The sequence below is a fragment of the Bufo gargarizans genome, chromosome 2, assembly GCF_014858855.1.
Source record: "Bufo gargarizans isolate SCDJY-AF-19 chromosome 2, ASM1485885v1, whole genome shotgun sequence".
In the NCBI taxonomy this organism is placed as follows: domain Eukaryota; kingdom Metazoa; phylum Chordata; class Amphibia; order Anura; family Bufonidae; genus Bufo; species Bufo gargarizans.
In genome coordinates, this window is record NC_058081.1 from 388,131,016 (window position 1) to 388,158,336 (window position 27,321).

A 27,321-nucleotide genomic window follows, 5' to 3' on the forward strand; every position below is an offset into this window, starting at 1 on the left:
ATTTTTCCCCTCCGTTTCTCCATTCCAGTGGTCCTCTCCTTTCTCCAGTCGGGCCTTGACATGGGAATGTCCCTGAGCTCTCTGAAGGGTCAGGTCTCCGCTCTGGCCATTTTCTTTCAGCGGTCTCTGAAAGTATGTTCCCCTGCCCTCCTGGGATCTGAACCTGTTTCTGTCTTCCCTCCAGATGGCTCCTTTTGAGCCCCTGCGGGAAATTTCCCTGAGTCTTCTCACCTGGAAGGTGGTCTTTTTGGTGGCCATCACCTCTATTAGGAGGTTATCGGAGCTGGCCGCCCTTTCCTCTAAGGACCACAGGGATAAGGTGGTGCTGCGCCCGGTCCCTCCTTCTTTACCCAAGGTGGTCTCCGCCTTCCACCTTAATGAGGACACAGTCCTGCCCTCCTTTTGCCCCTCCCCGGCGAACCCCAAGGAGCGCGCTCTCCATTCTCTTGATGTTGTCCGTGCTTTGCGGGTGTACCTGTCGGTTACGGCACCCTTTCGCCGCTTGGACTCCCTTTTCGTGGTTCCCGAAGGGCCTCGTAAGGGTCTGGCGGCCTCCAAGGTCACCGTAGCTCGGTGGATTCGGTCAGCTATTGCCATGGCCTATCGGTCCCGGGGTAGGGTTCCCCCGGCTGGGGTTACCGCGCACTCCACCAGGGCGGTGGGGGCCTCCTGGGCTAGGCGCAATCGAGCCTCTGCATCATAGCTTTGTAAGACGGCCACCCAGTCGTCCTTACATATCTTTACAAAGTTTTACCAGCTGCACTCTGTGGCTTCGGCTGATGCTGCCCTCGGGCGCAAGGTATTGCAGGCTGTGGTTCCTGTTTTACCGTTGGACGTTTCCCTCTGGAGGTGCTGGTCTTCCCACCCCATGGACTGTGTCCCCCAATGGAATGGGCGAGAAAATTAGATTTTTTTTGTGAAACTCACCTGTAAAATCTTTTTCTTGTCTTTTCCATTGGGGGACACAGCTCCCATCCATTCTTGTCTGTTGCAGGAGGGGTTGGTTCAATTCTGTTGGGACCTTGTAGTTAACGGCCCGATGGCGGTATTCCTCAGTTCTGTTTTTCTTTAATATTTTTTTTTGGTCTCCTTCTCCTACTGCTTTTGCACGCACTGAGGTCCTCCTGTTGGAGCATGGGGGTATAGCCAGTGGAGGAGGAGCTGTTTTTTCTTATTTGCATAGTGTCTCCTCCTAGTAATGGCCTAAGCTATACCCATGGTCTGTGTCTCCCAATGGAAAAGACGAGAAAAAGATTTTACTGGTGAGTTTCACGAAAAATCTCCTTGTCTCCCGACAGCAATCGCATCACCACGGCCGCCCCCGTGAAAGTTCCCTCTGTTCCGGTGTATCGTCCCTCACCAAGGTGGTTATCCAGCTGCAACCAGTGGGGCAGAAGACTTCAAGGAAGTCCTCTGACTGGTCCGACTCTGGAGAGCATGAGGCTCGCGCCCATCGCGGCCGCCCCACTAAACGGCCACAACTTCCGCCCCCAAAAGGGGTTCTGTGTCCTCGGGCTCTCCTCCTCCTGCTAGAGTCTCACTCTGACATGTCCTCAGCTGAAGAGGCATGTTCTGAGGAGAGAGGGTCAGATGAGGATGTTGTCTCACTGGAGGGTCAGTCGCCCAAAATATCCTCCATGGTGGACAATTTATTACGGCAGTTATTGAGACGTTGCAGGTTGAGGATCCAGCTCCGTCATCTGCCAGCACGGGTGTTTCCTTTAGGAAGTCCCGTCATTCGCACAAGTGTTTCCCAGCCACCAGGAGTTTGATTCCTCTCTCCAAGGAGTGGAAATTCCCTGATAAACATTTCATGTTGCCAAAACGCTTGAACATCTTTTTCCGGAGGATTTGACCTGCCAGTTTCCCGACTGGCTAAACATTCTACCTTGCCAATGGCGGATGGGGCTTCTTTTTCTGATATCAAAGATAAGAAGCTGGAAGTGTTTGCAAAATCTGCCTTTGAAGCAGTGGGCACAGCGCTGCAGCCAGTGTTTGGGGGCTATGGGAGAGTGGGCAAGTAATTTACGTCAGGGTCTCGACTCAGGAGTCCCCTTGGGGGAAACTTGCAGATGTGGCCTTGCAGCTCTCGCATGCCAGTGCATAAATTTGTGCAGTCAGGTTGGCTTGCTCGTCATCCCTGTTGGTGGCTATTCGCCGTACCCTATGGCTCTCATGCTGGGCGGCAGATATTGCTTCAAAAGCGGACCCTGATGGCCCTCCCCTTTACCGGCAGTAGACTTTTCGGTAAGCGCCTGGATGAGATCATTTTGGGCTACAGGTGGTAAGAGCACCCATTTACCACAGAACAGGGGGCGGTCTAATAAGTAAAAAAAGCAGAAGTTTTTTTTGTCCCTTTCAGAGTTTTTCCGTCGCCAAGGGAGCGTCCGATAAGTCGACCGCAGGCCAGAAGCGCAAGCCTTCCTTCAAGCCGTGGCCTTCCCAAAATTCCAGTCAACAGGGCTCCAAGTCCTTTAACCCTAAGAGCTCCGCTGCATGATGGGCGGCTCCCGGGACCCTCTGTTCAGGAGGGCGGCCGGCTTCATGTGTTTCGGCATGTTCGGCTGGCTCACGTCTCATGTGTGGGTGAGGGAGGTTATTGCAGAGGGCTACAAGCTGGATTTCAAATCCTCCTCTCCGTCTTTTTTTTTTTTTTTTTTTTTCTTTTTTTTTCTTTTTCGGTTGCCTCCTCCGGCCTCTCCCAGAGCCGCAGATTCTTTTTTTTAGTTTCAAAAACCATTTATTTGGGTTTTTTGCACAATAAAAAGGAAGGCAATTACATGAAAAATTCACATAACAGGTGACATATTACAAGTACGTCTCTTGGGTTTATACATAGAGCATAGCACAATAAGCAATGCATGTTATGGCAGAATAAGTAAGAATATATCAATCTGACATACAGAAGCTCAGATCATAGGGAAATACTATATCTAACCTCTGGAGAGTGAGGAGAAGCTAGCCAGGGTTCCCACACTTTCTCAAAAGCAGCATGCACGTCGGTGCGGATAGCCGACAGCTTTTCAAATATTAGTATTTTATTGACCCTATCCACGACAGCTGGGAAGGATAATGAGTCAGAGCGCCATTTAAAGGCAATGTGAATCCTCGCCACCAGAAGAATGAATTGGGCAAGCTTGAATTTGGCGTAAGGAAGCTTGTGAGGCTTGTCACCCAATAGACAGAAGGGCACTGTCTTGGGGCAGTTACAGTCTAAGACCGAGGAAATCAAATGAATCACCCTATCCCAGAATCTCTTTACTACATGGCATGACCACCATGTGTGAATCATAGAACCCACCTCGCCACAGCCTCTAAAACAAAATGGAGACACTTCTGGATATATATCGTGTAGGCGTCTAAGACCGAGGAAACGCAGATTCTTTTTTTACTGGCAATTCACACGCTGCTGCAGCAGCAAGATGTGATTGTTCCAATTCCTGCGCAAGACTGTTTTCAGGGGTTTTTCTCCAATATCTTTGTGGTTCCCAAAAAAGGGGATGGTTTGTTCCGTTTTGGACCTCAAGGCACGCAACAGTTTCCTTTTGCATCCGCAGATTCCAGATGGAGTCACTGAGGTCGGTCATTGCGTCCATGGAACCGGGCGAGTGTCTGTCTTCAATAGACATCAAGGACGATATCTTCACGTGCCTATATGCGCCTGTCATCAGAGGTTTCTTCGGCTCGCAGTGGGTCCATTTCACTACCAATTTGTAGCCCTCCCATTCAGCCTGGCCACAGCTTCCAGGGTATTTATGAAGGTTCTGGCGGCAGTCATGGCCCTGCTCCATGCCAGGGGGATCGTGGCGATCCTGTAGGCAGAAGTCTTGTCTTTATCAATTGCAGCGGTTGACTTATCTGGACACTATCTGCTCTTTGTCTGCAGATTCTTCCCTATACTCAATTCCATACCAGAACGCTTCAGCGAGCCATTCTGTTCAGCTGGGATCGCTCCCCAGCCTCCTTGTATCGGCCAATGCATCTCCTTGCCCCAGTGCACCGGGCCTTCAGATGGTGAATGGTCTCTCTGCAATATTGAGCCGACCATCTTAGGGGTTGTCTGGTGCAGGTGCAGTCCGACAACTCCGCGGCGGTGGCGTACATCAATCACCAGGACGGCACCCGTAGCCCAACAGTCATGTCGACAGTTCACATTCCAGGTGTAGACAACTGGATCGCAGACTTTCTCAACCGGGAGAGCCTCGTTCTTCACCCGCAGGTCCTCTAGGACATCTGCGAGAGGTGGGGTCAGCCAGATGTGGATCTCATGGTTAAACAACAAGGTCGAGGACTTTGTTGCATGGTCCAGGGACCTCAGGGCCCTGGCATGCGAAGCACTGGTGATCCCATGGAGTCGGTTCACGTTTCCTTACGTGTTCCCGCCTCTTCCGCTCATTCCGCGGCTTCTCAGAAAGATCAGGTCTGAGGGACTGCCCGTCATTCTCATGGCCCCAGATTGGCCGTGCAAGCTGTGGCACGCATCCCTAGTCGCGCTTTTCCCTGACTAACTTTGGCGTCTTCCTCTCCGGGAGGACCTGCTGTCGCAGGGGCCGATCTTCCACTCTAATTTAGGGTTGCTACATTTAACGGCATGGCTGTTGAAGCCGCCGCACTGAAAGCACGTGGGTTTTCTGATGCAGTGGTCCAGACCATGATTCTGACCAGGAAGCCGTTGTCTTCCAGAATCTACCACCGGACTTGGAAGTCCTACTTTAGTTGGTGCAAGCGGAGACAGCTTTCTCCCCGTTCGTTTTTCTTTGCCGTGACTTTTGGCTTTCCTGCAGTTGGGCATGGACTTGGGGCTGGCTTTTAGCTCTCTCAAAGGGCAAGTGTCGGCTCTCTCCATTCTTTTTCAGCAAAATTTAGCTTTGCTTTCGGAGGTTCAGACTTTTCTGCAGGGGGTGGCGCATGTTGCGCCCCCTTTCCTTCCTCCGTCGGATCCTTGGGATCTTAATCTAGTGCTCATCGCTCTCCAATCTTCTCCGTTTGAGCCTTTGCAGCAGGTGTCGCTGCGCTTCCTGTCTTTATAAGGTGGCTTTTTTTGGTTGCAATTACTTCTATCTGTAGAGTGTCAGAGCTCACGGCTCTGTCATGTCTGTCGCCCTTTCTGATCCTCTATCAGGATAAGGTGTTCCTTCGCCCTGTGCAGTCCTTTTTGCCGAAGGTGGTGTCGACATTCCATCTAAACGAGGAGCTTATTCTTCCTTCATTTTGTCCGGACCGTCTCATCCTCAAAAGCAGTCGCTCTATACTCTCTGGATCTGGTGCGTGCAGTGGGTATCTATCTGTCCCAGATTGCATCTTTTAGGTGGACGGCTTCCCTGTTTGTGATTCCAGAAGGGTTGAGACGAGGGCTGGCAGCGTCAAAGACTTCCATTTCCAGATGGATTTCTTTGGCTATTGTGGAAGTGTACCGCGTTAAGGACCGGGCACTGCCCTTCTGGGTGACTGCTCATTTGGCTCGCGCAGTGGGAGGCTCTTGGGGTGTGCAAGGCAGCAACCTGGTCATCTTTGCATACTTTTTTTTTAAGTTTTACAGGGTGCACACCTCTGCATCTTGTGACGCTTCTTTGGGGCGTCGTTTTTTGCAGTCACCGGTTCTCTGATTGGCAGGGGGGTTGAAGTTAAGCCCACCCTCAGGGACTGCTCTGGAATGTCCCATAGTCAAAGCCTGTGTCCCCCAATGAGACGGATGAGAGAGCTAGATTTTTGTTCTCATAGTAAAATCTGTTTCTCTTCCGTTCATTGGGGGACACGGCTCCCACGCAGTTTTTTGTTTATGGGCCTTTTCGGCCCTGTGTGGTTCTAGGTTTGCACATAATGTGATTTTTCTTATATCTGGCTTCTCCTACTAATTTTGCACTAAACTGATTAGCTTGGTCCCTGAAGGAAGGAATATAGCTGAAGAGGGAGGAGCTAACACTTTGTGTGCTTAGTGTCCGCCTCCTAACGGCCACAGCTATACCCATGGTCAATGCCCTTGTCCCCCAATGAACGGAAGAGAAACCGATTTTACGGTGAGTACAAAAATCTAGTTTTTGCGGATCCATACTGTAGAAATGCTATGCCCAGCCCATATTGGTCATGTGTTTGGTAATTAATAAGTTACTGTTTCTGTATACGATCCGCAAAAAACGGATCCGAAAACCAAACTGATATGTTTTGTGCAATAACAGAATGGAAGAGGACTTGGAGAAAAAAAAAAAAACTCTGATACGGAACAACGGATCAGTGAAAAACGGACCGCAAAACAACAACGGTTGTGTGCATGAGACAGATAATAATACTTCATAAAATGGTTAACAATCAACATTTCCCATGTGTCTGCTTTATGTTGGCATAATTTTGTAAATGTAATTTTATTTTTTTAGGACTTTAGACTGCTTAGAAGTTTGGAAGCAATTTTTCTAATTTTCAAGAAAATTTCCTAAACCATTTTTTTAAGCACCAATTCAGTTATAAAGTGATTTTGAGGGGCTTACGTAAGGTAAACCACCCATAAATGACCCAATTTTAGAAACTACACCCCTCAAATTATTCAAAACTGATGTTACAAACTTTGTTTACCCTTGAGGTGTTCCACAAGAATTAAAGGAAAATGGAGGTGAACTTTTTTGGTATATTTTTTGTTAATCATTTTTTTATTGCAACAAAGCAAGGGTTAACAGCAAAAAAAAAACATTAATATATATTACTCAGCAGTTTACACAAATATACCCCATATGTGGCGGTAAACTGCTATATGGGTCACGTGGCAGTGGCCAGAAGGAAAGGAGCGCCATATGGATTTTGGAGGCAGATTTTGCTAGAATAGTTTTTAGGCACCATTTTGTATTTGAGAGACCCTGACGTACCCCTACAGTGGAAACCGTCAAAGTGACCCCATTTTGGAAACTACACCCCTTAAAGAATATATTAAGGGGGGGATACTGAACACTTTGACCCACTAAGCGTTTTATGGAATTTGGAAACGCTTGGCTGTAAAAATGAAATTTTGTTTCTTCCAATAAAATGTTTAGCCCAAAATTTTTCATTTTCACATGGTGTAACAGGAGAAAAAGCACCCCATAATTTCTTACCCATTTTCTCCTGAATACGGCAACACCCCATATGTGGTGGTGAACTGCTGTGGGGGCACATGGCAGGACTCAGAAAGGAAGGAGCGCCATACGGCTTTTGCAGTGCAGATTTTGATGGCTAGGTTTATGGGTGCCAGTGGTTTTTATTTTTTAAGTGATTGTCTTATGTGGGGGCTCATTTTTTGCGGGATGAGGTGACTGTTTCCATTTTGGGGTACATAAGACTTTTTGATCGCTTGGTTTGAAACTTTTTGTGAGGCAAGGTGAAAAGAAATGGCTGTTTTGGCATAGTTTTTAATAAAAAATTTTTTTACAGCATTCACCTGAGAGGGCATATAATGTGATATTTTTATAGGTTGTTATGGACGCAACGATACCTAATATGTCTATAAATTTTTTTCTTTTTAAGTGTTACACAGTGAAATCATTTTTGAACAGAATAAAATCTTGTTTTTGTGTGCCGTTTTATCTTTTGGGCGATTGTCTTAGGTAGGGGCTCATTTTTTGCAGGATGTGATGACTGGTACCATTTTGGGGTACACAAGACTTTTTGATCACTTGGTATTACACTTTTTGGGAGGCAAGGTGAAAAGAAATGGCTTTTTTTTTACACTATATATATATATATATATATATATATATATATATATATATATATATATATATATATAAATATATATAAATTATTTTTTTTTTTTAAGTTGTTCACCTGACCGGTGGATCATGTGATATTTTTATAGAGCAGGTCGATATGGACGCAGCGATGCCCAATATGTTTACTTTTATTTTTTTGCCTAATTTTTATTTATTTTTTTACTTTCTTTTGTGAAAATGAGGGCTTTATTTTTTTATTTATTTTTGTTTACTTTTAAATTTCTTTTTTCACTTTTTTATTTTTTGTCCCACTCTGGGACTTCAACTTTTGGGGACTGATCCCCTTTACAATGCATTACAATACTTCTGTATTGTAATGCATTGGCTCTAAGTGTATTACTCACTGTACACTTAAAGCTTCCTGCCTGTGAGAGCTGGATCTCACAGGCTCTCACGGAAGGCAGCCGCAATAACGAAGGAAGGCATCAGACTGCCTTCCCTGCCTGGTCTAGATAGGTCATTTTTCTGCCCATAAAAGTAATGAGGACCTTTCACGTTTATTTTTTTTAACTAAGTACCTTTACAAGAATGCTGCTATAAGTTTTCTATTTATCAAATACCCCTTGGCTGCCCCGCTGTGCCCCAGTTCTGTTTTCGAACCCTGTATGCTAATAGCATCGGTACATGGAGGATGTGACGCTAGTGCTTCTTGGGAGTCTCGTGGCTGTGGCGCAGTCCAATCACAGAGAACTACGCCACAGAAGTGCCAGCATCTCCTCCTCCTTGTACCGATGCTATCTATTAGCATACAGGGTGCGAAAACAGAACCGGGGCACAACGGGGCAGCCATGGGGCGCCTGAAAAAAAATTATAAAAGTTTTAGCAGCATCAGCAGAGTGTCTCCCGCTTGCAAAGGTACTTAGTTTATAAAAAAAAAAACTGTGATAGAACCTCTTTAAATCCATAACAAAACTGCACTTACAAAAGAGAAAAAGCAGTTCATTGACACCAGGTTTTGCCCTGCATTTATTTTTAACCTGACAATAGATAAATATAATATACGTTATCGTTTCTTTTTACTTTTTTTTTGCCCCAAAAAATATATATAAAATGGGCAAAACATAATGTGTATGAACGCTAACCCATTATTGACTATTCTTCTCTTAGATGATGTGTTCCTTCCAAAGGATTTAGACGGCATGGAAATGGATGAAATTGACAGAGAAGTTGAGTATTTTAAAAGGTGAGGATATTATGTTAAAAAGCATGCGTTATTCAGGTAAAGTGCATGGTAGTTTGGGGCCACACTGCCAGGGTCATGGTCACTGGAGTCATCTAGTGTGGGCAATTCTCTTTCTAGGATTTCTTCACTCTGACTTATAGAAGAGGGTTAGGGTTCTCCCATCTCTAACTCTGAACGTCCCAATTAATTCTAATAGGTTCACAGATTTCTGCACTGATTCTGTTGTGTTCACATGCAATCGAGAACTTACAGGCCAATTTTTGGTGCTGAAATAAAAATAAGTAGCATGCTAGTTTGCACTGAAAAGCCAACCATGAGTGCCATTGATTAACTATGGGGATATCCCTCGGGCAGGTCTGCTGCACATCCTTGGCAGAAATCTGAGTGTAAGGGTTTCATTTCTGTGATGAATCTTGTAATAAAATACATGTCAGACTTGCAGTGTGAACGTGCCCTAAGGGTACAGCTACATGGAGACACTGGTTGGGTCCAGGATCGCAGAAAAGTGGTGATCCTATAGAAATGAATGGAACTGCTGGATTTCTTGCTACTAGCAGGGCAATCCCATTCATTTCTATGGGATCACAGCTACTATGCGATACTGGCCACTACCAGTGTAGCCATACCCTTATTGGAAAGCAGCAATTAATGGTATGCCAAACTTTATACCATGTTCTAAAATTGTCATTGCTCTGCATTTGGAGTTCCTCTTTAAAGCATATCTATAATTTTATGTTGCACCGCAATACTGAATATGTAGACAGCAGACACCAGTAAAGGCAAACATCCTACCAGGAAAAACTAACAATTACTGTAGACAAAGGGTGTAATTTATCATGAGGGGAATATTTGAAGTCAATTTGCTTGAGTCTGTGTTGGAGTACTTTGTGCCACATTTATCAATTGTCTCATGTTACTTGATAAATTTGGCTTGTACTTAGACCTAACACTTCTGTCTAGAGAAGCTACTTCAGTTTTCTTAGGGTACTTTCACACTTGCGTTGTTTGATTCCGGCAGGCAGTTCCGTTGCCTGAACTGACTGCCTGATCAGGCAAACTGTATGCAAACGGATGTCATTTTTTCTGACTGATCAGGCATTTTTCTGACTGATCAGGATCCTGATCAGTCAGAAAAATGCCTGATCAGTCAGAAAAATGCCTGATTAGTCAGAAAAATGCATTGCAATACCGGATCCGTTTTTCCGGTGTCATCAGGCAAAACGGATCCGTTTTTTTTTTTTTTTTTCATTTTTAAAGGTCTGCGCATGCGCAGACCGGAATGACGGATCCGGCATTCCGGTATTTTGAATGCCTGATCCGGCACTAATGCATTCCTATGGAAAAAAATGCCTGATCAGGCATTCAGGCAAGTCTTCAGTTTTTTTCGCCGGAGATAAAACCGTAGCATGCTACGGTTTTCTCTTTTGCCTGATCAGTCAAAACAACTGAACTGAAGACATCCTGATGCAAACTGAACGGATTACTCTCCATTCAGAATGCATGGGGATATGCCTGATCAGTTATTTTCCGGTATAGAGCCCCTGTGACGGAACTCTATGCCGGAAAAGAAAAACGCAAGTGTGAAAGTACCCTTACTCTACCCTCCTCCTGGAGTGAGAATGCAACATTTTTGCGACTTTAAAAAAAAAGTTGCAATTGTAAATTTGGAGAGAAACATAGCTAACCATACCCACTTTTCCCTTCCCCCACGACAGCACCACAGGGAGAGAGGATCCGGCCCCAGGGACAGGAAAGCTGCAGAATAAAAAGGTGGAGCCTCTCTCCCACCTCAGTGGTTTCCTGTCCCTGGAGTGGGGAACCTGCAGTTTTCTTTCAGGTACCGCTACTCTGCAAGTCCCAGAGGTTCTGGAGGACTAGTTGGTAACATACCTACTGGGGTATATCACCCATAGGTTGGGCTGGCAGGACCCTAGGTGCCGGTGGAGGTCCGGGGCCTCAATCCGGTGTTTGCGGCGGGTGTGTGTGCCCCTCCAGGGGAGTAATGCCATGCAACACTGGAGAGAGAAAAGGAAGCATCCCCAGGGGGGTGATGCATTCCTATTCACGCGGCCTGATCGAGGCATTTTTCCGCGTGTGAATTCTGAGGGCAGAGCGGCTAAGTGCGCTTCACGAGGACACTTCCGGTAAGCATGTGCGTTCCATGTGACGCACTTCCGGTGGCGTGCTTTCCACGGGCGCGCTTCCGGTTTCGGGGTCGTGCTAAATGCATGGCTTCCGGAGGAGGAGGGTCTCTTAAGAGAGCGCACGCCGGCAGGTCTGTTGTCTGCCTCCCGTGAAGTTTATTTCTGCTCTCCTGTATAATACCAGTCCTGCTGGTAAATTCTATATGTCTGGTTCGCCTTCCATATCTCCAGAGTTTCTGTGATTTATTTTTTCTGTCTCACATTCTAATATCTTCCTAGCCTCATGGAGGAAGAAAAAAGACCCCACCCGGCAGAAGGAGAGGTTCTTTTGCCGGTACTTAAGCTAATGTTTGAAGACATTTGGGGTAAGTGCCCAGTTCTTTTTACTGAATTGATGTTTGGTCATTTATTTATTTTTAGACAAGACCCAGAAAGATTTTGGCAAAACGAAAAAACAAAGAATGTGCGCTGTGTGGATGCCCTTTATCCTCCTCTTACGCTAAAAGGCTGTGCCAGCAATGCATAGATAAAACTGTTTCGGAAGAATCACCTTGTTTCCTAAAGAATATAAAGTATCTCATTAGGTCGGAGTTAGATCTTTAAAATCTTGTAAACGTCAGAAGAATTCCACAGAGGCTTGGTCATCAGAAGTGGATTCCATAGACAGTGATCAGGATCTGAAGATGTTTATATCTACGCATTCCTCATCCTCTGGAAAAGTTAGATAGAAAAAGCTTATTCCCGGTGGAAGATACGGACAATCTATTAAAGGCTATTCATTCCACTTTAGAACTAGAAGATAAGTCGATGGTTGATTCTGTATTTGAAGGGCTTCAAGAGAAGAAACGCAGATGTTTCCCTTTACATAAGAGCGATATTGCCCTCATTAGTAAAGAATGGAAAAAAAAACTGATAAGATATTTAACCCTAGGAGTTTTAAGAGAAGATATCCCTTTGAGGAAGAGGCCTCTACTTGGGATAAGGCACCAAAAATTTATGTTGCCATTTCCAAAATATCAAAAAATTCCTCACTTCCATTCGAGAACATGGGATTTCTAACAGATCTGTTGGTTAGGAAGATTGACTCCTGCCTTAAAAGTACATGGGAGGCATCCACCTCCGCTTTTAGACCTAGTGTAGCATCTACGGTTGCAGCCAGATCCAAGGTCATTTTGTTAGAGAGGTTGGGGAACCAGATTTGTGATAAATGCCCCAGAGAACAAATCTTAGCCTCTATCCCTACCTTACAGAAGGCAGCAGACTTTATGGCTGATGCCTCTGTGGACTCTATTAGATTGTTAGCTCATGCCTCCATTCTTTCCAATTCAGCTCGGAGAGCTCTATGGTTAAAGAATTGGAGAGGATGAGACCTGTCTTCTAAACAACAATTGTGTGGTATCCCTTGTCAGTGAGAATTCTTGTTTGGGCCAGAATTAGACTCCCTTATAGAAAAGGCATATGATTTTTAAAAATAAACATTTCCAGGTGTCTCTAAATCTAGACGTCCCTTTCGATGGGTTCAGAACCTAATAAAAGAAGGTTTAAAACTAGAATTTCGCTCATTCCCCCCTCAGAGATTCAAGATCACAAAACCCCAGGGGTAGTCATCGGGTCTATCAGCAATGGAAGCGGAGATTCTGCAATTAGAGGGGAAACAAGTTCTGATTCCAGTACCAGTGACGAAATAAGGAAAGGGGTATTATTCTCCCCTCTTTCTAGTAAAGAAACCGGACAATACCTTTTGTACTATTATAAACCTGAAACAATTATACGGACACCTTGTTGTGAGAAAATTCACGATGGAAACTGTAAAATCCGCTATCCAATTACTGTACCCGGGTTGTTTCATAGCAGTCCTCGACCTGAAGGACGCGTATTACCACGTTCCCATTCTCCCCTCTCATCAACAGTTTCTCAGAGTGGCTGTAATAGTCAGGGTTCAGATTCGTCATTTCCAATATCAGGCACTCCGAGTCGGTCTTTCCATGGCCCCCAGACTATTCACAAAGATAATTTCAGAGGTGGAATCCTTTATAAGGAAAGAGGACGTTTTATTCCTGCCATACCTAGACGATTTTTTGATCATTGCAAACTCTCAACAAAGTTGTATATCAGCAGTACATAAGGTGTCAAAAATGGGTGGATAATAAATCTGAAGAAGTCCCGAATGGAACCAAAGACTCACCAGCTATTCCTGGCTCTCCTCTTGGATTCTATAGCCCAGAGGGTATTTCTAACGGAAGAAAAGATCACATACATACAGACGAGGCTACAAATGTTAAAAACATCAAAGTGTCTGTCCATTCGTATGGCTATGTTAATATTGGGGTCCCTAACCTCTTGTATACCAGCAGTGGCATTTGCTCAATTCCATACTCGAGCCTTACAGATGGAGATTTTTTTTTGCCTTAAAAGAACGGTGGAGCTCCTTGGAGTCAGAAATAAGGATCTCAAAGATAAGTCTGACATGTTGGGAGATTAAGTCAATTTTAGATCAGGGAATCCCTTGAAATTTTGCCAGTCCAGTGGCGTGGACTACGGATGCCAGTCCCTTTTTGGATGAGGGGCCCACTTTCTAGACCAGGTCATCCAAGGGAGATGGTCTCCGATGCAGAAGACGTTTTCCTCAAACGGAAAGGAATTACTGGCTGTGAGTATGGCTTTGGAGAAAGCGATACCCCTAATTTATTCAGATCATATAAGAAAAGAATAATGTCGGACAATCGGGCAATAGTAGCATATATAAATCACCAGGGGGCAACAAGATCTACGTCCCTCATGAGAGAAGCAACTCTTCTGTTTCAGTATCTGGAAGGAAGGGTCAGTCACGTCTCCGCCCTCCATATAATCGGCAAAGAGAATGTCCAGGTGGATTTTCTAAGTCGACACCAGTTGAGACAGGGGGAGTGGTCATTAAATCGGGAAGTCTTCTTAAAAATAGTCAGGTTATGGGGTCTTCCTTCCATCAATCTTTGCCACCAGAGCAAACAGGAAGGTGAACTGTTTTTGTTCTCTCAACCCGAAGGAAGCCCTGTATGGGGTAGATGCTCTTGTCCTGAAGTGGAATTTCCCCTTGGGTTATGCTTTTCCACCTTTCCAATTGATTCCTCTGTTTTCCAAGTCCTGGAATTTCGGCACAAAGGGCTGACAGGGAGACTAGCTAAAAGCACTCTAAAAGTTCAGGTATCTACTTTTTTTTTTTTACCCCCTTTTTCATAGAAACTTTGCCTCTAACCCATTGTTGGGAAGGTTCTTTAAAGCAGTGGACAGAATTCTAACAGTAAAATCTCCCAGTATGGCCCTGTGGCATTTAAACTTAGTTCTGAATGCATTGACCCATCAACCATTTGAACCATGGTCTTCCTGTTCTGTAAAACTCCTTACATTCAAGCTAGTTTTATTAATAGCTTTAACCTTCGCCAGAAGAATCAGCGAGATCCAGGCTCTCTATAAACCCCCCTTTTATGTCAATTGCTGATAGAGTGGTTCTGAAACCAGATCCTGCCTTTTTGCCAAAGGCTCCATCTAGGACTAATAGAATTCAGGAAATTGTACTTCCAACCTTTTTTTTCTGATCCCAAGACTCAAGAGGAGAGTAGGTTACACTGTCTAGACGTTAGGAGATGCCTTTTGCATTACCTAGATGTAATAAGGATTGGAGGGAATCCTCTTCTCTTTTTGTTCTTTTTTTTTTTTTTTTTTTTTTTCAGGTAGGATGAAGGGAAAGGTATACCAGGGTTCTTCAAGTGGCCCCCCCCCCCCCCCCCCCTCTGTAAGGAAGGGGTGTTCTCTGTAATCTCTCTCTGTGGTGCTGTCATGGGGGAAGGGAAAAATGATGATTACACTTACTGGTAATCAGATTTTCCAGACCCCATGGCAGCACCCTTGCTTATTCCCTCCCTGGGGTTTTCATGGTTCCACCTTTCTCATGCACTGGATGTAGCAAAAAAAAAAATAAAATATTATATATATCTATACAATGCCTGTCCATTAAAAAAAAGTTGCCACCTGGATTTAACTAAGCAAATAGTTGTGAGCCTCCTATTAGATAATTACTGCATGGGCGATTATCAATTAACCCCAACTGGTGCAATAAGTTGCTTCTCATTTCTTAAACAACCATGTCGAAAGACACCTCTCGTGGTCGTGTCAAATCATTGGCATGTATCAAGCAGAGAAAACATCTAAGGAGATTGCAAAACTACTAAAATTGGGTTAAGAACTGTGCAACGCATTATAAAAAACTGGAAGGATAGTGGGGACCCATAGTATTCGCGGAAGAAATGTGGTGGGAAAAAAATCCTGAATGATTGCGATCGGCGATGACTTAAACATTTGAAATCAAATCGAAGAAAAACAACAGTAGAACTCAGGGCTATCTTTAAAAGTGAAAGTCAGAGCATTTCCACATGCACAATGCGAAGGGAATTCAAGGGATTGGGACTGAACAGCTGTGTAGCCGTAAGAAAACCACTAATCAGTGAGGCAAACCAGAAAAAAAGGCTTTGATTTGTGAGGGAGCATAAAGATTGGACTCTGGAGCAATATAAGAAGGTCATGTGGTCTGATGAGTCAAGATTTACCCTGTTCCAGAGTAATGGGCGCATCAGGGTAAGAAGAGAGGCAGATGAAGTGATGCACCCACCGTTTCTAGTGCCTACTGTACAAGCCTGTGGGGGCAGTGCCATGATCTGGGGTTGCTGCAGTTGGTCAGGTCTAGGTTCAGCAACAGTTTGTGCTCCAAGAATGAGGTCAGCTTACTACCTAAACATACTGAATGACCAGGTTATTCCATCAATGGATGTTTTCTTCCCTGATGGCACGGGCATATTCAAAGATGACAATGCCAGGATTCATCAGGCTCAAATTGTGAGAGTGGTTCAGGGAGCATGAGACATCATTTTCACACATGGATTGGCCACCACAGAGCCCAGACCTTAACCCCATTGAGAATCTTTGGTATGTGCTGGAGAAGGCTTTGCGCAGCAGTCAGACTCTACCATCATCAATGCAAGATCTTGGTGAAAAATAATGCAACGCTGGATGGAAATAAATCTTGTGACATTGCAGAAGCTTATCGAAACAATGCCACAGCGAATACCTACCGTAATCCAAGCTAAAGGCTTTTTTTTTTGGTGACTCCTTTTTTTTTTTTTTTTTTTTTTTTTTTGGGACAGGCAGTGTGTGTGTGTGTGTGTGTGTGTATGTATGTGTATATATATATATATATATATCAGTACAGACCAAAAGTTTGGACACACTTTCTCATTCAAAGAGTTTTCTTTATTTTTATGACTATTAAAATTGTAGATTCACACTGAAGGCATCAAAACTATGCATTAACACACGTGGAATTATATACATAACAAAAAAGTATGAAACAAATGAAAATGTCATTCTAGGTTCTTCAAAGTAGCTACCTTTTTGTTTTGATTACTGCTTTGCACACTCTTGGCATTCTCTTGATGAGCTTCAAGGGGTAGTCACCTGAAATGGTCTTCCAACAGTCTTGAAGGAGTTCCCAGAGATGCTTAGCACTTGTTGGCCCTTTTGCCTTCACTCTGCGGTCCAGCTCACCCCAAACCATCTCAATTGGGTTCAGGTCCGGTGACTGTGGAGGCCAGGTCATCTGGAGCAGCACCCCATCACTCTCCTTCATGGTCAAATAGCCCTTACACAGCCTGGAGGTGTGTTTGGGGTCATTGTCCTGTTGAAAAATAAATGATGGTCCAACTAAACGCAAACCGGATGGAATAGCATGCAAGATTCTGTGGTAGCCATGCTGGTTGAATAAATCCCCAACAGTGTCACCAGCAAAGCACCCCCACACCATCACACCTCCTCCTCCATGCTTCACGTGGGAACCAGGCATGTAGAGTCCATACGTTCACCTTTTCTGCGTCGCACAAAGACATGGTTGGAACCAAAGATCTCAAATTTTGACTCATCAGACCAAAGCACAGATTTCCACTGGTCTAATGTCCATTCCTTATGTTATTTAGCCCAAACAAGTCTCTTCTGCATGTTGCCTGTCCTTTTAGCAGTGGTTTCCTAGCAAATATTCTACCATGAAGACCTGATTCACACAGTCTCCTCTTAACAGTTGTTCTAGAGATGTGTCTGCTGCTAGAACTCTGTGTGGCATTTACCTGGTCTCTAATCTGAGCTGCTGTTAACCTGCGATTTCTGAGGCTGGTGACTCGGGTGACCTTATCCTCCGCAGCAGAGGTGACTCTTGGTCTTCCTTTCCTGGGGCGGTCTGCATGTGAGCCAGTTTCTTTGTAGCGCTTGATGGTTTTTGTGACTGCACTTGGGGGACACTTTTGAAAGTTTTCCCAATTTTTCGGCCTGACTGACCTTAATTTCTTAAAGTAATGATGGCCACTCGTTTTTCTTTACTTAGCTGCTTTTTTCTTGCCATAATACAAATTCTAACAGTCTATTCAGTAGCACTATCAGCTGTGTATCCACCTGACTTCTCCAACGCAACTGATGGTCCCAATCCCATTTATAAGGCAAGAAATCCCACCTGACAGGGCACACCTGTGAAGTGAAAACCATTTCAGGTGACTACCTCTTGAAGCTCATCAAGAGAATGCCAAGAGTGTGCAAAGCAGTAATCGAAGCAAAAGGTAGCTACTTTGAAGAACCAAGAATATGACATATTTTCAGTTGTTTCACACTTTTTTATTATGTATTTAATTCCACGTGTGTTAATTCAAAGTTTTGATGCCTTCAGTCTGAATCTACAATTTTCAGTCATGAAAATAAAGAAAACTCTTTGAATGAGAAGGTGTGTCCAAACTTTTGGTCTGTACTGTATATATGTGTGTGTGTGTGTGTGTGTGTATATATATATATACACAGTGGAGGAAATAATTATTTGACCCCTCACTGATTTTGTAAGTTTGTCCAATGACAAAGAAATGAAAAGTCTCAGAACAGTATCATTTCAATGGTAGGTTTATTGTAACAGTGGCAGATAGCACATCAAAAGGAAAATCGAAAAAATAACTTTAAATAAAAGATAGCAACTGATTTGCATTTCATTGAGTGAAATAAGTATTTGAACCCTCTAACAAAAAAAGACTTAATACTTGGTGGAAAAACCCTTGTTTGCAAGCACAGAGGTCAAACGTTTCTTGTAATTGATGACCAAGTTTGCGCACATTTTAGGAGGAATGTTGGTCCACTCCTCTTTGCAGATCATCTCTAAATCCCTAAGGTTTCGAGGCTGTCTCTGTGCAACTCTGAGCTTGAGCTCCCTCCATAGGTTTTCGATTGGATTAAGGTCCGGAGACTGACTAGGCCACTCCATGACCTTAATGTGCTTCTTCTTGAGCCACTCCTTTGTTGCCTTTGCTGTATGTTTTGGGTCATTGTCGTGCTGGAACACCCATCCACGACCCATTTTCAGTTTCCTGGCAGAGGGAAGGAGGTTGTCGCTCAGGATTTCACGATACATGGCTCCGTCCATTTTCCCGTTTATGCGAATAAGTTGTCCTGTGCCCTTAGCAGAAAAACACCCCCAAAGCAAAATGTTTCCACCCCCATGCTTGACGGTGGGGACGGTGTTTTGGGGGTCATAGGCAGCATTTTTCTTCCTCCAAACACAGCGAGTTGAGTTAATGCCAAAGAGCTCTATTTTGGTCTCATCAGACCACAGCACCTTCTCCCAGTCACTCTCTGAATCATTCAGGTGTTCATTGGCAAACTTCAGACGGGCCTGCACATGTGCCTTCCTGAGCAGGGGGACCTTGCGAGCCCTGCAGGATTTTAATCCATTGCGGTGTAATGTGTTTCCAATGGTTTTCTTGGTGACTGTGGTCCCTGCTAATTTGAGGTCATTAACTAACTCCTCCCGTGTAGTTCTAGGATGCTTTTTCACCTTTCTCAGAACCATTGACACCCCACGAGGTGAGATCTTGCGTGGAGCCCCAGAGCGAGGTCGATTGATGGTCATTTTGTGCTCCTTCCATTTTCGAACAATCGCACCAACAGTTGTCACCTTCTCTCCCAGCTTCTTGCTAATGGTTTTGTAGCCCATTCCAGCCTTGTGCAGGTCTACAATTTTGTCTCTGACATCCTTGGACAGCTCTTTGGTCTTTCCCATGTTGGAGAGTTTGGAGTCTGCTTGATTGATTGATTCTGTGGACAGGTGTCTTTTATACAGGTGACTAGTTAAGACAGGTGTCCTTAATAAGGGTGACTAATTGAGTAGAAGTGTCTAACCACTCTGTGGGAGCCAGAACTCTTAATGGTTGGTAGGGGTTCAAATACTTATTTCACTCAATGAAATGCAAATCAGTTGCTATCTTTTATTTAAAGTTATTTTTTCGATTTTCCTTTTGATGTGCTATCTGCCACTGTTACAATAAACCTACCATTGAAATGATACTGTTCTGAGACTTTTCATTTCTTTGTCATTGGACAAACTTACAAAATCAGTGAGGGGTCAAATAATTATTTCCTCCACTGTGTATATGTATATATATATATATATATATATATATATATATATATATATATATATATATATATATATATATATATATATATTCCAAAAAATAGAGCAGCACTCCAGGATAATGTGTGAAGCCTTTTTGGGTGAATAAACCACTATTTTCCACATTTATCCTGGAGTGCTATGTTTTGGGTAAGTATTGTTTATAGGTTGGTGCTGACTTCATTTTTCTATTTTGTGTGTATATAGATATATAGATGGATAGAGAGATAGATAGAGAGATAGATAGAGAGATAGATAGAGAGATAGATAGAGAGATAGATAGAGAGATAGATAGAGAGATAGATAGAGAGATAGAGATAGAGAGATAGAGATAGAGAGATATAGAGAGATAGATAGATAGATAGAGATATATATATATATATATATATATATAATGATTAACTTGGGATGTAGTCACTCACGCTCTGTAAACCACTGAGGTGGGAGAGAGGCTCCGCATTTTTATTCTGCAGGTTTCCTGTCCCTGGGGGCGGATCCTCTCTCTTTGTGGTGCTGTCGTGGGGGAAGGGAAAATCCGATTACGTGTAAGTGTAATCATCATTTTTCCACCCACATAACAAAACTGGAGTGAGTGGTGTAAAAATGCGAATTTTGGCAAGTGAGTGTCAAAAGTCTCAAAGTTTTGCAGAAGTGCTTAAATTTGGCCCTATTTTGCGACTTTTTGATGCCAGAATTCTGGAGTGAAGGTATGATAAATCGGGACCAAACTATATGGGATACATGTATTTATGGCTGCACTATATCTAAGTGATGAAGTTCACATGAAGCCATTAGCAAATGGTTGTATTCTCCTTGAAAGAACAATCCTGGAACATCTTTTCTGAGACAGCTGCATTGGGCTTCTCCTCTAGGTGTCACCTACCCCCTTGTCAGTAACATTTGTCTTCACACAGTCTGATACTGGCACTACTTATTGGATAGTGTCAATCTTTAAGTTGTCGATTTAGTGAATAACGCGGGAATGACAAAACGCAGAGTACTCAGAAAAGATGCATCAGAATTGGTATTTCTTTAGGAATATAAGTATTTACTAGAACAGCCCTGTCAGAAGAGCAGGCGAGTCCACTACCATACATTAGGACATATGTAAAAAGCACTCATATCCTTTCTGTCAGGTATGACTACACAGACATGGTAAATGACAATGTAAGATTGAGGAGACCATATCTTCATGTTATATCTTCATGAATTCCTGTTCTTTTGTAGGTTCTGCCTGGACTCTGCCAAACAAACACGCCAGAAAGTTGCTGTAAATTGGACCAATTTTACCCTGAAGAAAACCACTTCCAATATGGCACAGTGATGCCTGCACTTTCGAACACTATTTTCCTTCTTTAACTCACCAGTACACCTCTAGTCCCCCGCTACTCTATTTTGCACTGACACAAACATTTGAGGGATTTTAATAATACATTTTCTTTTTTACTAAGAAAATTTTCCAGCGCCTTTCCTCCAATCCGCGCTGTTGAAATCATGTAATTTTTCTTTTTCTGATCTAGGGATGCAACTAATGAACTCTGCCTCTTCTGCTAGGAAAAAAAAATGAAGTTTATTTTCCATCAGTGTCTATAACCACTTTCTTCTCCGAGGTCTCTTCATTTACATGTAGGTCAACCTAGGCAATAATAAAAGATATATCTTTATAAAGAATGACGGATCTTTAGATTACATTTCCGGAGTAAACCAAGAACACAGTCAAGGAATCCATAGCTAGAAATTCTTTTTTATCCAACAAATTGAATTGGTTTCCATTTTGTAAATAGTTGTGTGCACATGCCCATTGGCAGCATGTGATGTCCTATTTTATGCCATGCAGATGATAGCCTTCGGTGTACTGGGAACTGTTACAGATGTCATTGCCTCCTCTTGAAGAGCAGGACCACTGTGCAGGGTGAATACATTTTCCGCATTCTGCCTTGTGAGTCCTGACACATTCAGAGACCATAGATCCTGATGATCATTCAGTAAAATGAATACTTGATGCATCAGAAGGGGAGATATTAATCACTCTCCTGTTTTTACCGTAAATGAAAACATAATAGAATGATCAGAAGCCATTCCCATAGATGCAAACATGTCCCTTTTATCAAGCACTTGCATCTCTCCTATTTCTCCACTTTGCATCTTGTGTGGCGCCTACAGAAGGGTGTAATGAGAGGTACTTGACCCTTTTAACTAGAGCACCCTTTAAATAGTCTCCAATCCTTTGCTATGTGTACTCCTTTTGCATCTCTTTCTACCAACCAAAATAATGTATCTGTCTCACTACAATGAAACAGAAATAATGTTTTTTTCTCTCTAATTTTTTCCTTTCACGTTATTTTTACCTGACAGCTGGTGCTATGCTCGAATAAACCGTAGGACTTTGGCCTTGTGGATAAGCAGGTCCTTTGGATTCGACATTGGATTTTATTAATGTTCTGTTCGCCAAGTGTATATTGGCTTTGCTGTGTTTTTTTGTTTTTTTTGTTTTAATTTTTTTATTTACTTTTTTATACTGTGAAAATCTTTCTTTCAGAAAGATTAAATGACATTTGGACACAGGCAGAAATGTGTTTGGTTGTTTTTTCTTTTGTTTGACTATTTTCTCTATATAAAAATATGAAACTGAAATTGTTGCAACCAGTCATGGTACAGCTTTTTCAATTGCACTATAAAAAATGAAATCTGTGCTGTTATTGCTTGGTGTGGGCAGCAACAGAAGTTTTTCTTAAATGTCATACTTTGTGGAAAAAATATGAGCATTCAAAAGCTGAGAAAGCTGAGATCTATGTTTCTTAAAGGATAACTGTCATATCATTATTATTATTTTGTTTGCTAATTTATTAGAGCTAGTTATGTAGATCTGAGTTAGTCTGTCAATGATTGCCAAAAGATCTGTAGTTACCTTATAACAGCTTTTATTAATGTCTGCTGTCCCTTTCCACTGGTCCATTAAAAGATTGTTGCTATGGCTAGGAAGACAGAGGGGCAGTCCTTCACACTGCATGCCTGCATTGGGCTTCAGAGTGAGGAGGCGTGTCTCTCAGTAATCCAATCTGATTGGCTGGCAGGAAGCTGCTGGCTACAGCAAGTTTGTATGTGACCTGAGGGAATGCAGTTTTGGCCTCAGAAGTGGCAGAGGAGCCATCTTGAGAAGATCCTCATAATGTAGGATTCAAAACAGCCAAAACTAAGGGGAAAACTGAAGGAAAACAGTGGTAAGTGAAGAAACTAAAGATTGCTTTATGCATAATAATGCTGCTGCAGCAGTAACATATGCTAAAAGATTATCCTTTAAGCATCAGCACGGAGATCTTTTTTGCTGTAGAACTCCTAAAGAGCTAAAACAGAATAGATGCTTAAAACTGCATCGGGGAATCCTCCAAGGATATTTATTTCTCTAATGCCTCCCCAGCAGCACGGCTAGGAGGATTATCCTACCTCTCGAGGGCAGAAAACGGTGGAAGCCCAAATAAAAAGACAACGACTTATACCTGCTTCAATTGTGGTTTCCTGTCCCTCAGGATGCGTGGAAGCCTCCGCCAATGCTCTGGCTTGGATCACTCAGCCTGGACCTTTCCCCTTCTTCTGAGTAGGGGACAGAGGCTCCGGGTGGGACATTGGTTCCCCTTCTCTGTCCCTTTGTGTAAGTTTCTGTAGGCATCTCGGGCTGTTGCCATACAGGCACGAGGCATCTGCGCTTTATAAGGCCTCTGCAGATGGGAATCCTCTGTGGGCAGGAGGATTATTGCTATACACTTCACTTTATTTTAGGTATTGCACTGATGTCACATGTGATGTGCATCGGGCAGCTGGAGCATGAAGGGAGGAGCCAGTAAGGGCACGCAGCCGGGGACTTTAAACTTGAGTCCCAGCAACAAGGCGGTGTGGTCCTCTCTACAGGCAGCAGGATGTCCACCTCTGATGCAGATTACGCTCCCTGGCAGTCTGCAGATTCCTCAAAAGCCCTCAGCTCGGTAAGAGACCACCTCTGTTTGTAATGGGGTTTTGTGGGCTTAATGTTCCCTAATGTCCCTGGTATTCACCAGTCAGGTATTTGGTGAAGGTCTCATAATAAGTTGGGCTCTAATTCCATGTATATATGTATACCCTCTAGGCTACAGACGTTGACCCTACAAAGGCCACAGGTGGTGAATTTGCGAAAAAGAAGTGTGCTGTATGCATCCTTCGTGGAAATCCTTAGAACCCTTATTAGGGATGAAGTGAATTCTGCAATTGACCAGCGTATGACCCCTACTTCTTTGCATCCTTCAACATCAAAATCCTTGGATCCATTTTCAGGTTCATTTGATTTTGATGAGGGAAAGCTTTTTTCAGATGGTGACTGATTCCTCTGATGACTGTTCCATTATGTTTACCAAAGGACACTGGGCATAATGAAGTTGGGGGACATTAAAGAGTCTCAATTTAATACCAAATGTTTTAATGTCTAGGGGGCAATTTCTGAGGTTTGCTGTTTACGTAAAAGGCGAGCTATGCCATTTTCAATATCAGGCCCTGCTTTTTGTTCTCTCCAGTGCACTTTGGGTTTTCACAAAGATCTTGGCAGACATAGTCTGATTTATTCATCTGAAGGGAGTTTTTGTAATCCCTTATCTAGATGACATGTTTTCCGCAGACTCATCTCACCTCAGAATAGTGGAAGCTACTCAACTTCTCGTGATTGATTTAGCCAGTCTAGTGAAGAAAAAGTCTAGTTCCCAGCCAACAAAACATTTTTCCCCACACCTCCAAGACGGCACCACCTGGAGGGTAACCCGCCTTCTTAGCGAAAGGAAACCACTGTGAGATCAGCCAATAAAAGGCCCCCTCTCTCTTGCCTTCTCCAGTTGTTTCCTGTCCCTCTGAAGGCAGGTTGTGGATCAGCGTTGGAGCTCAGGGCCTTTAGGTTTGTTCTCCTGGTTCGTCAGGAGGGATGCCGCAGGAGGAGGGGTTGCGGAGCAAGGAGGATCGCTATTACCTTCTCTGCTTGTAAGTCTGGCGTGTGCTTGCTAACCCGGGCTTTTTTCTGTGTTCCCAGGGGGGGAACCGTATGGTGCAGTGGTTGGGGGCGTTCCCATGGGCCCGGGAAGGCTCCCGCAGTTTCCGGAGTGTCCCGGCATGATGATCCAGGCATCAGCTTTGTGGCGCTGACGTCATCACACTGATCCAGAAAGTGGAAATAAGAAGGGAGAACGCGAGGGCACATGCCCTTCTATGGTGAACACAGCGTGCCTTCCTACCGGCAGTATGTCCTTACAGGCGGACAGCGACCCACCCGCAAGGCCACTGACACCTCCAGCCCGGTAAGACTCCTCCCCTTCCTCCATTCTGTGCACAGGGGGTTTGGTTCCTTTCTTCCTGGGTGACTGCTCTCTATTATTGCTGTATTTTTTTTTTCTAATTAGCTCCCTGCATGTCTTCCTAGGGAAGAGAGAACATTAAAGGGGAACTGTCCCAAAAGAAGAAATGTTCCTTCCCAAAAAAATCTCTGTGCCCAAGATGTATTAACAGAGTGGTCCTTGAAGAAACTCCTTCCCTGGTTGAGAGCTTTAAAGGGGTATTCTCAAAACGCAGTTTCATACTTACCTGCTCCCAGCGCACTGTCCACCATCCTGGTTTCGGCACTTGGCAGGGGGCGGGCTCCATCTTGATTGAAGTCTTCTCCCGGCCGGGCTGCGTGCTGGACCGCACGCCGAGGCCGCGCATGCGCCCTAGTGACTTATTTCTGGCTAGTATACTGGCCAGGAAGAAATAATCATAGCGCATGCACGACCTCGGCGTGCGCTTTCGGGACTGCGCGCGGCCTGCCGGGAGAAGAGAAGTCGTCTGCGCAAGCGTAGCCACCGCGATTCCTGAGAAGAGCGGTGGCCGTAACCAGGGGAGACGGAAGACAACAGTCAGGTACGTACAGACGTGGACAAAATTGTTGGTACCCTTTGGTCAATGAAAGAAAAAGTCACAATGGTCACAGAAATAACTTTAATCTGACAAAAGTAATAATAAATTAAAATTCTATAAATGTTAACCAATGAAAGTCAGACATTGTTTTTCAACCATGCTTCAACAGAATTATGTAAAAAAATAAACTCATGAAACAGGCATGGACAAAAATGATGGTACCCCTAGAAAACACAGAACATAATGTGACCAAAGGGACATGTTAATTCAAGGTGTGTCCACTAATTAGCATCACAGGTGTCTACAACCTTGTAATCAGCCATTGGGCCTATATATATGGCTCCAGGTAATCACTGTGTTGTTTGGTGATATGGTGTGTACCACACTCGACATGGACCAGAGGAAGCAAAGGAAAGAGCTGTCTCAAGAGATCAGAAAGAAAATTATAGACAAGCATGTTAAAGGTAAAGGCTATAAGACCATCTCCAAGCAACTAGATGTTCCTGTGAGTACAGTTGCACATATTATTCATAAGTTTAAGATCCATGGGACTGTAGCCAACCTCCCTGGACGTGGCCGCAGGAGGAAAATTGATGACAAATCTAAGAGACGGATAATCCGAATGGTAACAAAAGAGCCTAGAAAGACTTCTAAAGAGATTCAAGGTGAACTTCATGCTCAAGGAACATCAGTGTCAGATCGCACCATCCGTCGTTGTTTGAGCCAAAGTGGACTACATGGGAGACGACCAAGGAGGACACCATTGTTGAAAACGAATCATAAAAAAGCAAGACTGGAATATGCCAAACTACATGTTGACAAGCCACAAAGCTTCTGGGAGAATGTCCTGTGGACAGATGAGACAAAAATCGAAGTTTTTGCCAAGGCACATCAGCTGTATGTTCACAGACGAAAAAATGAAGCATATCAAGAAAAGAACACTGTCCCTACTGTGAAACATGGAGGAGGCTCTGTTATGTTCTGGGGCTGCTTTGCTGCGTCTGGCACAGGGTGTCTTGAATCTGTGCAGGGTACAATGAAATCTCAAGACTATCAAGGAATTCTAGAGAGAAATGTACTAGCCAGTGTCAGAAAGCTTGGTCTCAGTCGCAGGTCATGGGTCTTGCAACAGGACAATGACCCAAAACACACCGCTAAAAACACCCAAGAATGGCTAAGAGGAAAAAATTGGACTATTCTAAAGTGGCCTTCTATGAGCCCTGACCTCAATCCTATTGAGCATCTTTGGAAGGAGCTGAAACATGCAGTCTGGAAAAGGCACCCTTCAAACCGGACACAACTGGAGCAGTTTGCTCATGAGGAGTGGGCCAAAATACCTGCTGAGAGGTGCAGATGTCTCATTGACAGTTACAGGAAGCGTTTGATTGCAGTGATTGCCTCAAAAGGTTGCGCAACAAAATATTAAGTTAGGGGTACCATCATTTTTGTCCATGCCTGTTTCATGAGTTTATTTTTTTACATAATTCTGTTGAAGCATGGTTGAAAAACAATGTCTGACTTTCATTGGTTAACATTTATAGAATTTTAATTTATTATTACTTTTGTCAGATTAAAGTTATTTCTGTGACCATTGTGACTTTTTCTTTCATTGACCAAAGGGTACCAACAATTTTGTCCACGTCTGTATATGTTTATTTTCTTCTAAGGGGTGGGAATTACTTAATTAAATATATTTAGAAAAATGATCACTGTTAAATCATTAACAGATTTAACAGTGATCATTAAGATGGAAATACCCCTTTAAGAGCCCTAATTGAAGAGGAAGTCGGTGCAGTAGTTTAAGCAAAACTTTCTGCTGTCCCTCCTAAAGCCTCCACTTCTAAATCCTTT

General features: G+C 43.7%; 1 protein-coding gene across 2 annotated transcripts in view; it reads left to right on the top strand.

Annotated features, from left to right (window-relative positions):
- FAM193B (family with sequence similarity 193 member B) overlaps positions 1–21,237 on the top strand; it is a 61,256-nt gene extending 40,019 nt beyond the window's left edge. The window contains exons 10-11 of one of the 2 annotated variants that reach the window (XR_006387659.1): positions 8,841–8,916; positions 20,794–20,856. Coding sequence is in view for 1 of the 2 variants with exons in the window: in XM_044277716.1 (XP_044133651.1) it covers positions 8,841–8,916; positions 20,794–20,890 (173 nt within the window). In the remaining variant the exon portion in view is untranslated. Of the gene's footprint in view, positions 1–8,840; positions 8,917–20,793 lie in introns of both variants that reach the window. The other variant, XM_044277716.1, reaches the window with a different exon arrangement.
- The last annotated feature ends 6,084 nt before the right edge of the window (positions 21,238–27,321 follow it).